Source organism: Plectropomus leopardus, chromosome 9 (genome assembly GCF_026936395.1).
Source record: "Plectropomus leopardus strain MGB_pleo_1.0 chromosome 9, ASM2693639v1, whole genome shotgun sequence".
Lineage (NCBI taxonomy): Eukaryota > Metazoa > Chordata > Actinopteri > Perciformes > Serranidae > Plectropomus > Plectropomus leopardus.
In genome coordinates this window covers 13,698,794-13,714,246 of record NC_142184.1, presented here as the reverse complement: position 1 = coordinate 13,714,246, position 15,453 = coordinate 13,698,794, and the positions used below count along the sequence as shown (strand labels likewise).

At 40.6% G+C, this 15,453-nt stretch overlaps 1 protein-coding gene across 12 annotated transcripts in view; it reads right to left on the bottom strand.

The window, feature by feature from the left end:
* Positions 1-15,453, bottom strand: part of LOC121946553 (serine/threonine-protein kinase WNK2) — a 53,723-nt gene that overhangs the window by 24,541 nt on the left and 13,729 nt on the right. For 10 of the 12 annotated variants that reach the window (XM_088082022.1, XM_088082016.1, XM_088082019.1 and 7 more), the window contains exons 3-9: positions 9,467-9,639; positions 7,467-7,687; positions 7,216-7,373; positions 4,807-4,895; positions 3,233-3,452; positions 347-623; positions 147-262 (exon numbers count right to left, since the gene is read on the bottom strand). In XM_088082022.1, coding sequence (XP_087938148.1) covers positions 147-262; positions 347-623; positions 3,233-3,452; positions 4,807-4,895; positions 7,216-7,373; positions 7,467-7,687; positions 9,467-9,639 — 1,254 coding nt within the window. The remainder of the gene's footprint in view (positions 1-146; positions 263-346; positions 624-3,232; positions 3,453-4,806; positions 4,896-7,215; positions 7,374-7,466; positions 7,688-9,466; positions 9,640-15,453) is intronic. The other 2 variants (XM_088082017.1, XM_088082026.1) reach the window with 1 other exon arrangement.

The following is a 15,453-nucleotide window of genomic DNA, read 5'->3' as shown; positions in this document are numbered from 1 at the left end:
CCGTGCAGATAAACATAGTTTTTATGTGTGGATACATCATCTGCGGTTATTTCCACGTGAGCAATGGCTGCTTTCAAAGAGTGTGTTTATTTTAATAAATCCAAATGTACATGGTCCACCTGGGTGTGTGTGCTCCTGATACAGACCTGCTGTGTTGCCATAGTAATAGGCTCCAGCAGGGACTGGTAGAGGACACTCTGCTGGCTGCTGTGGGAGTCTGAGTACACAGTGGAGCCCATGCCACTATCAAGTGTGCTGTCTGCTGCAGAGACACACAAATCAAACACTCAGAAAAAAGTAGAAGATTAAGTTCTTGCGCTTCTGAGTGGAGAACAGATTCTCTTACACGTCACTGAGGTGGCACTGGCTGGTAGGTTACGCAGCTTGTTGTGCTGGTCCGCCTCTGTCTCTTCAGGCTCAAGCAAAGGCTGTCCTACATTTGTAACCCCAGCAGAGATGCCCTGAGATGGTGTCATCTGGACTCTTTGAACTCCTTCACCTTGTTCCGCTGGAACTGCAGCAGAAACTGTTCTCTCTCTCCTCCATTTGATCAGTGCCACACGGTCCCTGATCGACTTTCCCACAGTCTTAGCATCGCTCTCATGGAAGAAGCCAGACTCCACCTGACAAAGAAAAGGGAAGAGCATGACTTCCAGGATATTTTTAGCATGGAGCATGTGAGAGAAGAGAGAGCACATTGTGCAAGGGAAAGAGAAGGAGCAAGAAAAGGAAGGAATAGAAAATCTATTTCAAGGGGATCAGTGCAGTGGGGATTTATTCCCTTTGTCAGCAGCTCTGTTCATTGTTCACAACAGAACTGTCTGCGTTATTACATCCGCAATAAACAATGATGAAGACACATCGTATAGATGCATGTCATACATACAAAAAAACATAGTACAAGATAATAGTTCATGCAAAAAAACACTAGTCAGTCCCTTCAGAACTTCATAAGGTTTTTTTAAAGATTGCTGTGGCCTAAAATGCCTGATTTCACAGCAGCTTTTCTAAAACATTGTGGTGCATTTTACAGTGTTCCAGCTGGGGTTTCTTGTTTTATTTGGGTTTGGGTTTTTTTTTGCAAGGACATTGTGGGTGCATGTGAAAATTGTGAAAATAGTTGCTATTTTTTAAAGTGAATAATTCATTAAATATTAAGGGGAACTTGTTCTAGTGAGATTAAACTGTACTGTTCTGAAATGGTGATTTATATACATGTGGACATTCTAAAGAAAGACACAGGGACAGAAAACACTGGCAAACTCGCAAGATGCATGGAGGATCGAGATGACTGGAGATGCCAAAGGAGGGCTCATCTGAGGACAACAGAATGATGACTGCACTAACTATTCAACTAACCATGCATATTTAATCTAATTCACTGGATTCTTTCACCACGTACAATAGATACAGAAGTAACAGCCTCTATCATGGGGATTTGTCGTGTTTCCATGTCTTCAAGCCATTCTTCAGGTATAGGAAAATTGTTGGTCAGTTGATGACTTTCTGCACAACCAATAATTAGAAAGAGAGTTTGGTGATGTTATGCTGGGGACTGCTATGATTTGTGAAACTCATGGGAAACTATGATCATTGGTCAAAGTTGTGGAAAGTTGAAGCGGCATATTGAGAAGTTGTGTAGAATTAACAGGGATTGGTTGAATATGCGTTTTTGTTTGTTTGCAATCACAACATCCTGGAAGGCCTGACTTCCACTGCTGTGTGTTTTTATACTAATGATTTAAATGAAGCATGTCCAATCATCTACTGTGAAGCATTAAGTACAGCATGCATTGTATAAGATGTCATTGAAAACACATAATACACAAAGAGTAATTAGGCATCATTAACACAAAAGCCAGAATAAATGAACAAAAAAAAAAAGAGAGAGATCCTGGCCCATCGATGGAGACAAATCCCCTGTCTTATATTGCTTGTCTATAGAAAAATGACCCATAAGAGTGGATGAGGAGTGACTTGGCATAAGCATGCTGGCTATACAATCCTATTATGCTGCTGATCCACATGTCTGCTTTCATGTCCAGATTGGCCTTAAATTTGTTTCCCAGCTTGACAGTCCGGTCAAGGCCAAAACAGCACAGATAAATGGGGAGAGAGCCGACAAGAAAGAGGGGAAGAGATGTGTGGGAGAGTGAGAAAGAGCGACAACAAAAATGAGACATTGGTTAAAACAAAAGGCAGAAAAAGAGAAGGCCAGGAAAACAAACTCTCCCTCAAAGTTTCACTGCCACTGTATCAACTGGCTGAGTATTAAATAAAATATTTCTTTTTTAAAATAATCTAAGAGAGAGTAATAAATATACAGCTGGCACACCTCACTGCCAAAATGTCTCTCTTTCACTCCTTTAGTTACACATGATGTACAAGCACATACTGTAGACTACTTTGTAAAATGTCTAAAAACACAGTAAAGATGCTCCTTAGTCCTAATGCAATAGACGGGCCCAAAACAAATCTGTTTAAAAGCAGGTTTATTTGGAGCCATTTTGAATAATCCTGCCAAAAAGAAAACCTTAAAAAAAGATCCTCAATTTAATGTCTCACTGAAGACTTGGTCTCGCTAGTATTTCTGATAATGTGTGCCAGTTTAATCTTTTCCCACCAAAACTGAAAAAAGGCTGTTAAAGAACAAAGCCTGACAATGACTGTTTATATTCTCCATCTGAAGTTGAGCTCTGTAAGTCTCTCTTAATTCCACACCCCAATAAATAATTTTATGGTGCTGCAGAATGTTAGATGAGTGATATAAAGGCTTGAAGATGGTATAATCATGGCTCCCACACAGAGAAATCCTCAGTTTTTCTGAGCCAGGTTTTTTTTGCAGGGCCTGTGGGTGCCTTATCTGATGGTGTTCCCTGGAGAAAACCATGTAAACAAAAGGGAAAAAAACAAAACCTAATCACTGTATTCCTGGAAGAGCAGTGAAAGTTATCACCAGCAATCTGCATTTGAGTGCATTCCCCAATGATGAGATCTGAGTAATGCCAGCAGCCAGAACACGCTAAGCCAGAAGGACATGCAAAACATGTCAAACAGCATGATAAGCATGAGTTAAACTAACTTAACACTGAAACTGAAATTACACAAAGGTTTTTGAAAAGGACAAATCATTTCTAGATGACCCATAAAAGTGACAGGAGTCCAAGTCCAGATTCATCTCCAAATATTTACATGTGTAAGTTATTCTGACAACCTTCAATCATCCACTCACCATCTCTTGTGCCACAACCTCAGGGACCTCCTTTTCCAGGTCAAACGTGAACTCGATGGCTCCACTCTCCTTGTACTTCCCTTTTAACTTCTTGTGGTCTTCCACCCACAGTTTCAGGGCTATGGAGTCCTTTTTCCCATCATCCTCTTCAGCTAACTCCACCCTGACGCCTGTGTCCTCAGCAAAGAAAGCATGGTTCAACAGATCCTTGATGGTGTACCTGGGGGAAGGAAGACCAAAATTCAATACTCATTCCTTTTCTCCACCAAAATTAGCACATTAGTGTGTTTTTTAACACAGGCAAACCTACAAACAATAGGCTATTGACTCATTTTTAACTGCAGACAAGTATGCCTTGTTTTTGTTTTTTTCTTATTTGATGTGTCAGGTTCGTACTGCTCAGTTTTGCTGGAAAACATGGTTAGTAACAGCAGAAAGCAGTGTGGATGTCAATGAAAATTTCACAGTGGTTATTTCTTTTTTATATCCATTTTTCAGTTCAGTTCAGTCTCTCTTTTAAACTCTCTGCCAACTAATGTAGAATGATAGAATGAGTTTTTGGCTGAGATAAAGTGTGACAGAAGTTATTGACAGAAAAGGGTCTAAACTAGTCATTTGTCTCAGGAATTAATGGCAATTGTAAGTTTTCACACTAAAGACAAAAGCCAGATGTTAGTAGTAGTAGTTGATTTTTTGTCCAGAGTGAAAGAGGCTTCAGACACGAATGTGCAATACACACACTGCTGCCACTTATTTTTAATACCCCTTTTCCACCAAAATGAGTGTATATGCCCAGTTCTTTAAATGCTGGAAAGCCTGTTTAAAATAGGTGATAGACTCCTTTCCCATTGCCAGTATACCAGAGCTATGTACAGAGTGTTGCAGCAGAGAATTATGCCTTTTTCAACAAGGCAAAACAAAAAGTGCATGGAGGCCAGTGAAAATGTTACGGTGGTTAGTTCTTTTTTATATCACTTAATTTCAGTCTCTTAATCTCTGTGCAGACTAAACTTTGAAATAATGCAGATTATAACCTTTTACTCTAAAAACAAAAGTCAGATGTTAGTGAGTTTTAGTGGATTTTTTGTCCAATAGGAGCAGGGTTTAAGGTACAGTGCAGTACACACACACACTTCTCCCACTTTTCTCTAATTCACAGCGTCTGCAGATGGTGTTGGCATCCATATGGTTCGCTGTAGTACAAGAATTCTGTTGTGTTGTTGTGTGAGAACATCTTGACAAAGTAATAACATCATACATGGACATGGATTACCTTTGGCGCAGAGAGAGAGCCACTCTCTGAAGTCACTCATTGAACCCAATCATGCTTCAATAAGAAAAAAGCCACTGGAAGCTAATTAAGGGTTATTTTCCCCTCTGTACACAAACTCATTATGTAACAGAAATTGAAAGACACCCTGCAGATATGGTGGGAAACTGCAGTGCTGCTGAGAGCCCAACTGTCAACGCCACGGCAATAAAGCGGGGGAGGTGAGACAAGCCATGAAAGATGAGAGGGCACCTTGTGGGCCCTGTTGGCCGGACACTGGACAACGATGGGCACAGTCACTCACCGCTCCTCTTTCTTTTGGCAGATACACTCCCCAATAATCTCCTTGATTTCAGGATCCATGACCTTGTTGTAGCTGGCTGGCTTCACTCCCTGAGGAAGACGGAAATATAAACAAAACACTGAGGACATGCCATGAAAGGATACTGTGTTGATGAAAAATCATGACGAAGGAAAACAAAGGAAACAGTGTACAAGGATGTTTCTGCGATATTCCACGCCAAATTGTATCTTTTGAGTATCAGGCAATCACACCCTGTAGGCTTGTCAACACTGACAGAACACGGCAGCTGTAGTCAGTTTGAATCTATGTTAGCTGTGATGGATTCCAAAAAGCATAAAAGCATCCATAAAATGTCTCAAATCATTCCTGCAGCATAGCCAACTTTTCTTTATCCAAGCTCAGTATGTTCACCAAATTACAGCTAATGCACAACTTCCATCTCAATTCTCAGACACGACCTTGGTCAGTTTATTGGCGGGTGCATGTGCTGATTTGCACATTTAAGAGCACCCATCTACAGCTGTTCCATTGGTGAGGAGAAGTAGCGATTGCAAAGGTTACTGATGTTTTTTTTTGTTTTTTAAGATTACTGTTTGCATGTTTTGCTTTATTTAGAAGGAGAGACAGACAGGGAAAGCAGCAGATAGATGCTATAAGGACTCATCTTTCATAGTGCATACTGTACCCAGTGAGCTACCGGGCACCCTTTCCTGATATTGTTTGTTTGTGAACTACAATTAGGACACAGTTGGACCTAATTACTATGGTATTTTGACTGTTAAAAACATCCTGTGCACATGGATGGACAGGGACGGCAAGAGTGATTTCAGAGGTTTCTAATGATGTTTTCATACTTTCTTCGAGTGTTACCTCTTTTCCATCAACATGGGACTGGTTCTGTTCTGTTTTTTTTTTTGACCAAATATAAACACGTTCAGAACTAGAAAAGTTGGTTCTCAGGAGGAACCAAAAAAGCAGGCCTTTTCTTGACCTGTAGTGTGAAACGTGACAACATCAGTGGGCGTGTCATGTTCTACAGATTAGAAAGAGAGAGAGGCCATGCTTGTTTTTAGGGTAAGAACAAATATCTGTAATAACAGAGCTACTGCTACCACTGTTTACTTCCATTGAGCATTGCCCTCCATTGATTACACATCCTTGATTACAGTGGTTGCACTCAAAAACAGTGGAAATGCAGGCTGGTCAGGGTTACAAAAATCCTGAACAGAGCCTGTTTAAGAACCAGAGCTAATTTGGTGGAAAGGGGTGCGTGAGTGTTTCATACTCAATAGATTTTTATTGGAGTACCGCTTTTAAAAATGTTGGGATTTTGGGCAATACTACATTTCTTAGCTCAGCACTCAAACCACACTTTATGCATCTAAGTTAGAAAATATATGCATCCTCTGGATTCACATCCGTACCAATTATGCAGCTGCATGCTGCATGTACTCAGGGAGCAGTATAAAGCTATCAGGGTTTCTCTTTGATCAATCTCCTATTAATATCCTGCAGTGGTCCCTGTAGGGCACTCTAATATGCATACAGTAACAATGCAGAGAAAGGTATCTAGGGACAGCTGCACTGATGCTACCCGAGCATTATTATGGGCATAGAGGCATTCTCTTCTTCAACAGCAGGTGAAAGAGTCATCTCTCAGATTCCCACACTGCCAAGTCTCAAGTGTGGAAAATCAATACTCTTCATCAAATCAGAAAGACTATTATGACTTCAGACACTCCCTTATCTAAAAACAGTTTACAGTGGGGTTTGCTTGCAGAGAGCGACTCATTGAAATGGAATGGAATACAGCCTTTAGGCTTTATCTAAAAAACAAAGGAGATTTGGACTCCCTCTGTGACTCCATATGGCTCATTAGATTCTTCACCCAAGAAACAGAGCAGAGTAGATCATGTATTCTAAAAGAAAAAAAAGAAAAGCTGCATTTCTGCAATTAAAAACTCCCTTGACCTATTATGTTGTGAAGCAGCTAAAAGCATCCCCAACATCACTGTGCTCTATGTGACAGGTTCACAAAGCATGACCCTGAGGTATGACAAAGTGCACACTACAAGCAGTCTCCTTTAGAAGACTGTGGTATTAATGAGACTTTTTGCTGACAATGCTATATATATATGTGAGGAGAATATTTGTGACAGTTTTGTTATTGTATACAGTATGAGCTACAGCTCATGCACAATTAGCACAGGCTCTGTTCAATAAAAGCAAAATGTATTATTAGTATGTTGTCTCAGCTAATATTAAAGTTATTATATTATGCTTACACTTATCTGTGATCATTTTGGGCTACTAAACTACTACTAAAACTTTTACAGGAAGTCTACTATTTTTCCCTAAATATCTTACTTAATGAAACAAAAAGGAAAAATTTAAAGTATCTGGACTCACACTAGTGACTTTGCGGTATATCTGAGCAGCATTCTGACACTCGGAGTAGGGGTATTCTGAGGTGGCCATCTCTAGCATACACATGCCAAAGGCGTAGACATCCACAGCCTCATCATAATGTTCCTCATACATCTCTGGAGCCATGAACTCTGGGGTGCCTGAAGAGAGGAGAGTGCCCAATGGATACGTTATTTTCTACTTAATGTCTGTAAGCACCATTAATCTGCCAAGTTATATATTAAGTCTCTTACCTATGACGCTCTTGGCAAAGGAAGCTGCCTTGAGTGTCGCCAGTCCTAAATCCCCTATTTTGACTGAGCCTGTGGGTCCTGTGATAAAGATGTTGTCACATTTGAGGTCCCTGTGGATGATGGGGGGGGTCCTGGTATGGAGAAAGTGAAGGCCTTTCAGGATCTGTCTGCACCAGCTCCGCAGCACCTTTGGCTTCATTACTTTGAAACGCTTTAGATAGCTGTAGGAAGGAGATGGAAACAGATTATTAACTGACATTCATGTGAGTCACAAAATATATACATATTTTTACACAGATCCTGCGATACGGCTGCAACCATTAACCTTTATTATGCTGCCAATGCAATCTTGCCCATGTCGGTTATTTCAGTTATTATATTATTATATATTTTTAAAAACTGTCAATCTCTTTCCCATCAGGGTTGCCAACTCTCACACATCTGGCGTAAATGCCACACTTTTGGGCTCTGTCTGATGCTCTCAGGGCACCGAGGAAAATCTCAGACCAAAATACTGCAACAGCAGCAGTGTTGAACAATCATGTAATGCAGTGATTGACGATAACTCTAGAATACAGCTGGATATTTGACAACTGAGTCATATGTGCATAAACAGTGTTTCATTATCGCGGATCAAACAGCTGATGATCCGACAGCAGCATAGTGAGAGAGACAAACAGAGTGGAGCTTTTCCTCTCAGCACCAACATTTCTGAATGAACAAACAGACACATATTCAGTAGTGGAAAATGACTTCATTAGACTTCTACAGACTACTTTATTTTAGTTGAAAGTTTAGTCAGACTTTGGATAAAAGTATTAACAAACACTGGGACGCATCGCTCCGTGTCTCATCCAGCCACTCGTGCTGAGCTGAGCTGGCAGATGTAGTGATTTGGGGGCCTGGGGCCACAGGCACATTGCCTTATTTTCAACCTTTCTCTAAATGGAAATGTTGGCAGGCTGTTTGCAGCTAAAGAAGAAGTAGACCTACTCAAAACATTTTTATACTAATAAAAATGATGATTAGCACACAGCAGAAGTTCAAGTCAGAGTCCTGCAGTCAGGAGAGGTTGGCCTTTTATCAGCACAATGTACTTACATTTGTTTGTTGAAGATGGAGCTTTTCATTCCTATATCATGCTGGATAGTTTAATAAATAATGATGCATCATATGTTTATTACAGTGCAACATACCAAGGTAAAATGAAACCACCAAGTAAAGTATGAGGGCAAAAAAACAAAATAAAAAAAAGCAAAAAACAAAATAATCATTCATTAACCATAAGTGAGGTAAAATGGTCAATTAATCGTGATATTGATTTGAGTTCATATCGCCCAGCCCTACATGCCGGTGTTCTGGAAGTAAACAGGCATGACAGGCATGACATTAACACTACAGCATCATCCGCTAGTGTGACTTATACAATAACAAAGGCAGAACACAGCAATGACAATCATTTACAGTCCCCATTATATGGCAGCTGATCTCATCTTCTGCCCGGGGGATAAGCAGTTCCTGAATCTCATTGTTTTCTGAATTTGCGGGCATTTTTTGGCTGCTGTTCTTCTTTTTGAATAAGCCACTGACTGCTGCTAGCTGCTCTTTGAATCGCCCACATGAGGTTGCAAGCATTGTACGCTGTCAAAATGTTACAACCTTTACATCCATGGTCCCCTCGTGCTGGCTGTCTCTCAACCTCGACAGACCTCAATTCGGCACTGTCACTACCTCTGTTGCCAGCTTAAATATGAGAGAACTCTGTCCCCCAATTCTGCGATCGTGCCTTTTGATTGTGGCATGATGGTAAGATATTCCCACCTTGAGACGTCAGTGTAAAAGGGGCTACAGATGTTGATTTGGTGGTGTTACTACCTCCACTGCCAATTTTAAGAAGAGACCCCCCCCCCCAAAAAAATCTGTGATGTTATCTTTCCATTTAATGTCTCACTTGAGTTATCTACTTTCAACAGTAAATTAGTAATTCCAACAGTACTCACGTTTTTAGCGTTCCTGACGTCATGAGTTCTGTCACTAGAACTATGCACTTCTTCCCTTTAAGGGACGACTCCCAAAAGTCATAGAAACGGACAATGTTGGGATGCTGAAGACCCTTCAGCATCTCTGCCTCCTCCTTAAAGCGCTGACGTTCCACTTTTGACAGCTTGCGATCCTTGGGAAAGATGACAGATGCAGAAGAAAGAATTAACTATGAAGCACTAATGAAAAGATATTTATAATAACATATTTGCTTCACTGAAACTACCAGATGGAAGAGGCCGTCACCTTGAAGGCACATTTCAAATTCATGCATCCAGCATGTTTGAGCAAGTGGGAAAGACAGAGTGTGTGAGAGGGGGGTTAGTTTCAGTCTGTGAGCCATATACTCATATGTCTCTAATTGGGCTATATGTATATCAAAGCTGACAACAGTAAGCAGGGTGTGTGTTTTGGAAGAATCCAGATCAGTGGCTTTATTTAGTAGTAGGAAGACTCAGCCTAAATATCATGCATATGGATGACATTTTAGGGATTTTTTAAAGTTTAAAATCAGTCAGATGTGACCCCTCACTTGCTTTAATTTATCCAGAAACACTGTGGAAAGAGACATTAAAATGGTGACTCTGTGGGGAGAATGGACCGACACATTAACATGGTCACACCCACGAGACACTGCAGCTAAAGGTTACGTGTCATCGATCTCCTTCATCTTTCTCCATCTCCCTCACTTGCTTGCTGACTCCCTCATCCGCTACCTTTTGCTCCTTTACCCCCTCCCCCCATATCTGCAATCCGTCTCTGCACCCCTAACACCAACCACTCCCTTCTCTATAACAAAACATCCCGCCGCACACACAAACACATCCTCACTCCCTCTCAATCCCCTCCCTCTTTAGTTCTCTGTCAGGCTGACCCCACTCTGAGAGCACCTTGCTTTAGATAGTGCCAAGGGGTTCACTGCGATTTCCCTTTTTTAAACCACCACAGCAACGACTTACGTAACATACACGTACATACACTCAGCACTGAGTATGGACTGGAAGCACGACCCCACCCCTCTCGGAGACGGACGACAGTGACGGAGGAATGCGATGAACACAACCTAGCGAGATCTAATCTATTTAATTATTCAGCCACAGTGAGCTCCCTGTGGGATGACACTGCAGAACAAATATCAGCCTGAATAACCTAAAAAACTAACAATGAAGCAAGATGTGCTGTGATGCAATGTGTTGAGGGGTGAAGTGATATGATGATAAAGCATGGTGCGGGAGTGAGTGTAAATGTGGTGTATTAGGTTTTGTGTGCAAGTGTGTGGGGGGTGGGGATTTTCACTGCACTCTTCTAAAGTCCCATGAATAATTCAGTTCTGCAGAAAACCTTCTCTAGTGAGGCGAGCTGAGCAATGGAGGGCTGGGGCCGCCCAAGTTGGGCTGGGTTATCCCCATGTGCTCTTTGCTGCACAAGAGCAGCACGTGGACTGAAGTTTACCTGAACCCCAGGTCAAAAGGAAGAAAGAGACAGCAAGCAAATTTTAACCCTTGAGCACTGCAGCTGTCCTTCCTTTAGGCGGCACTTGTCTCTTCCCCCCATATTACTGTTTCATCTTTCTTCTTCCCTCCTCCTCTCATCATCTCGCTCATCTTTCAGGAATCCTAGTGCTGTTTTTAAATAACCCCACCACAGAGTGTTCCCCAAGTCCCAATCACACACCTCCATTTGCTCTCCCACTTCTGTTTTCCCTCACAGCAGACACTGGGGCTTCTGCATAATTCAGAAACCACATGTAGGCTCAGAGGTGTTGTGCACAGCATGGAGAGATACACAGACAGATACATATGCACTCTGAGACACTGGAAGAATGTCATTCCCAAGATACACATACCAGACAAAGGATATCACAAAGGCATCAGTACATATGATTTGTTAATGCTTCATAGATACAGTGAGGGATCTGAGCTTTTAACAAGCGTGACTCATTACATTACATTTAAAATATGTATTGCTGCAAACAGATCGGTCTAGTGTTTGTATGCATGTTTTCAGAATCTTATCAAGTCCACACTGTACACATGGCTAAAGAAAAGACTCAGCTGCTGGAGCCACCCAGGCGAGGTTAAACACACACATAGAAAGCCATACTAGGCTGCAGCGACAGGAAAATAGATTGTGACATTAGCAGGAAGCAATCTATAAAGCTGTGCTCGACTCTGCTGCCACCCACTACATCTGTGTGCTGGACTATATTAGTTCTCCAGCTCTGGCAGCTCATACAGAGACACGGATATATCAGACCAGGTAACAGATTAAACCATTAGTCCTGGGAACATTGCTGCCTAATATGGCATGTAATTGCAAAAATATGTGTTCAAATCAGGCTCCTGGCATAGCGTCACATGTTGTCTTTAATGCATGCTGTCCATTTAGGAAGAAAGTGTCCTTATTGTGGAAAGATGGCTATCAGCTCAGCTACTTTACATGGGAATCTAAATAGATACAATTCAGCTTTAAGGCTGCAGTTCCCAGTTACAGGCGCTGATGTGATTTCATGGCTCTAGCAGTCTCCCTGTACCCTCCATGGGTAGAGTATGGCAAAAAAAAACCTACCTTAGCTTGGAATTTAAATTACACTGTTTTCACCTATGCTACAGAATGTACGGTATGTGCTGGTAGATGGTATCGCCGCAGGTGCCTTCCAGTGCCAGAAAAATAGACATTTTGTTTTCTTCATCAGTACAGCTCCTTGCCAAGCCAAATTTAAGGTCCAGTATTCATTTATACTTGTTAAACCATACATTTTGAGCTTCTAAGTGCAACATACTGAATAACGAAACTACTGTGCCATTAATAAAACTTTGATACATAAATAGCTTTGATTATTTTAGAATGTAATGTGGCCCTTTTAATGAAAAAAAAACAAAAAAAAAAACAGGAAGCTAGTCTGTGTAATGCAGTCAGAATCACTAATACCTTAGTTAATGGCCTGTCAAACTCATACAGAGAGCATAAAAAAGAGCATTGCACAATAAATCTGTCAACAAAATACTTTTGGAGTATGCAGCTCTCCAACAGTCACAAGTACTCTGATAGCATGTCAGATTATTTACCGTTTAATTGAAATTTCTGCCATGAACAGAAGCTTAAAAAACGTGTTATTCTCAAACAACATCACAAACACTGTGTGCAGACACACATTGCAGGCACAGCTGTGTGTAGACAGGTGAGTCAAAACATCGTATCACTGACAGCAGAATGACACAGACCATCTTTCCTGCAGAGATTGTACTTTTTGCATGATAAAAAAATGCAGCAAGGTACCACAGGGATTGGGGGGGCTACATCAGGATGAGTGTCTACTATTGATTATCCACTAATAGAATCAGACTGCCCCTTGTGGAGAGGCTGTTGGGCTAAAGAGTGTTAAGGCAAGCCAAGTCTCTGGAGCATCAATCTAAGAAACATCTGACAGACTCACAGACACACACAATTGGGTGATAGATGATGATGGTGTCCTCAAGGGGAGAAAACTTTTGAAGCTCAAAACTTATGGGTAGTGCTTTATTAACAATAACTCCCATCTGTCATCTCACACACACACACACACACACACACAAATTATCAACCACAAATAGCTTTAAAAATGCTAAAAGGTGAGTCATGACATTTATCAAGATGAATTCTTCATTCACATCTCATAACTGAAACTACTTGCCCCACATTAAAGGTGTGAATAATTTTACATAAGACTTTAGCCTAGAAAGATACAGACACATTTTGGTAGGCTTAGAAACGATAAATAGACAACAATCCGTTTCTATTAAATCAGTTTATTAAACTAAAATGATGGAAACAAAATAACGGATTGCTATAAATACTTAGAAAATCAAAACCAAGTTGATAGTTCATTCTTGATATTCTGAATATGGGAAAGAAAAAAAATTCAGTTGATTAGTCTCTTGTATTAATGGGCCTTAATGAAGGTTATCAGAAAACTATATTTCAACAAATTTTGGTGGGTACTGTCACCTATTTGTGTGTTGCTGCATTTACAAATTGTTAGGGAAAAAAAAGCTCTATTACAAAATCCTTATTTAACTAAAAAAAAAGTTACCTTTCTGATGAAATGAGTGAGGCAAGAATCAAATGCCTTTTTTTAAGTCACAGTTTCTATTGAAATTTTTGAATGAAGATTCATGTGTCTGTCATCATATTTTACAATGTCATCACCCTTAAAAAACAAACAAGAAGCAAAAAACATAAAAACAAAAAACTTGTGGTGTGAGATTTTTTATGGTGTGCTATCAAAAAGACAGTGCTGTTAACTTTTTTGTGGTTTCCATATAAAACTTGGTAAAATTATTTCAATGTTTGTATCAGAATTTATTTTATCTTTTTTTTTACATTTGCAACAAATTTTAACAATATTGTGATAACACTGGTGACTGTGCTAATTTTGGTTAATGTTATTGTGCTATTATAAAGGAAATAATAAATGAAGCTTCAAATTAATTGGTACAGCCCTAAAATCAACAGTCTTTTCCTTCGACTTAATGTTCTTTAGTTAACACACAACATAAAAGAGAAAAGGCCAGTGGCAAAGCTCAGAGGTAACGACTACAGGCTTTATTCTATAGTAAGAAATCTTAGGACCATAATGCTTTTGGACATTGGCCCGGATGGATCTATAAAATGACCAAGCAGCTGACCCAAGTTAGTCTAGACATCATCCAGTCTGTTTAATCCAGTGCTTCTTTTTCTCACAGAGTCCCTGAGACAGAATAGTTCACCGGTTCTTACTTAATATTTAAATCTCTAAAATCAGTCAACCGACGAGATTCAAAACCGGATGACTGAACTTATCAGGAGAGCAACAGGTTTCACCATGAGTCCTAATTATGGCAGACAAATTACAAACACTCCAAAAAGAAAATCAGTTTCAACTTGGTCTCTCTCTACAGCTTTGTGTTCCTAATTACAATTTCTTCCTACTCCCATTAACTTGGCCTCATCTTGATCCTTAGTTAACAAGGAGCAGATTAGCTTCATTTGGGCTTAGTAACAATAGTGTGACAGCGATTTGTATTTTAACAACTTGTCAACAGCCTCTACTATAAATCTAGACAGCTAAACCCAGTGTGCTCGATATGTGTCACAACTCTTAGCTAAGGAGATTAACAAAGAAAATATTTCACACCAGGATGTACTTATAAAACAAACTAAAACCGGACTTTGTTGAAATCATAAAGACAATGAAATGGTAGGCCAGTACAGATTTTCTCACACACACACACACACACACACACACACACACACACACACACACACACACACACACACACACACACACACACACACACACACACACACACACACACACACACTGTGGCCACACTAAAACCACAGAGCAACCAGGCCTTAGTATGGCATTTTAACACTGCAATGAAAATCTTAGGTTCAGTCACAATGATAATTTGATGCTTTATTGATTCATGCTGGATGATTCTGTTCACTGGACGTCAGAATGATACAGCACACACCCCTGAAAGCTGTGTCTTATTCACCGCTTTTTTTAGACACTTCAACAATAAATCATGGGACATGAACCCTGGCTGCCAGCTGAAGGAGGTATGCTAAATTACTTGGCCATCCTGCCACGCTCTGCACCCATCTTCAATAACAAATGACTTGCAGTGCTTCCGCTGCCGTAACAAAAGCTGGTGCAGGGCGAGCCATGAGCCAGCAGACTGCCCACAGCTGAATAGTGTCCCATCAGTCAGGACTGCAGGAGAATGTGGCCAGCAGCAGCTGTGCTGGTCCCTCTGTTATCTCTGTTTCAATGTTACCCTGACATGCGGCCACTCCACACGCAAGCTGTGCTAATTGGCACACTGGCACTCAGGGTGGCACAGGATCACATTTTAAATGAGAAAGAGCTGGTAGGACTGCTGTAAGACTAAGAAGAGAGAAAAAATGTGCATGCATCGCC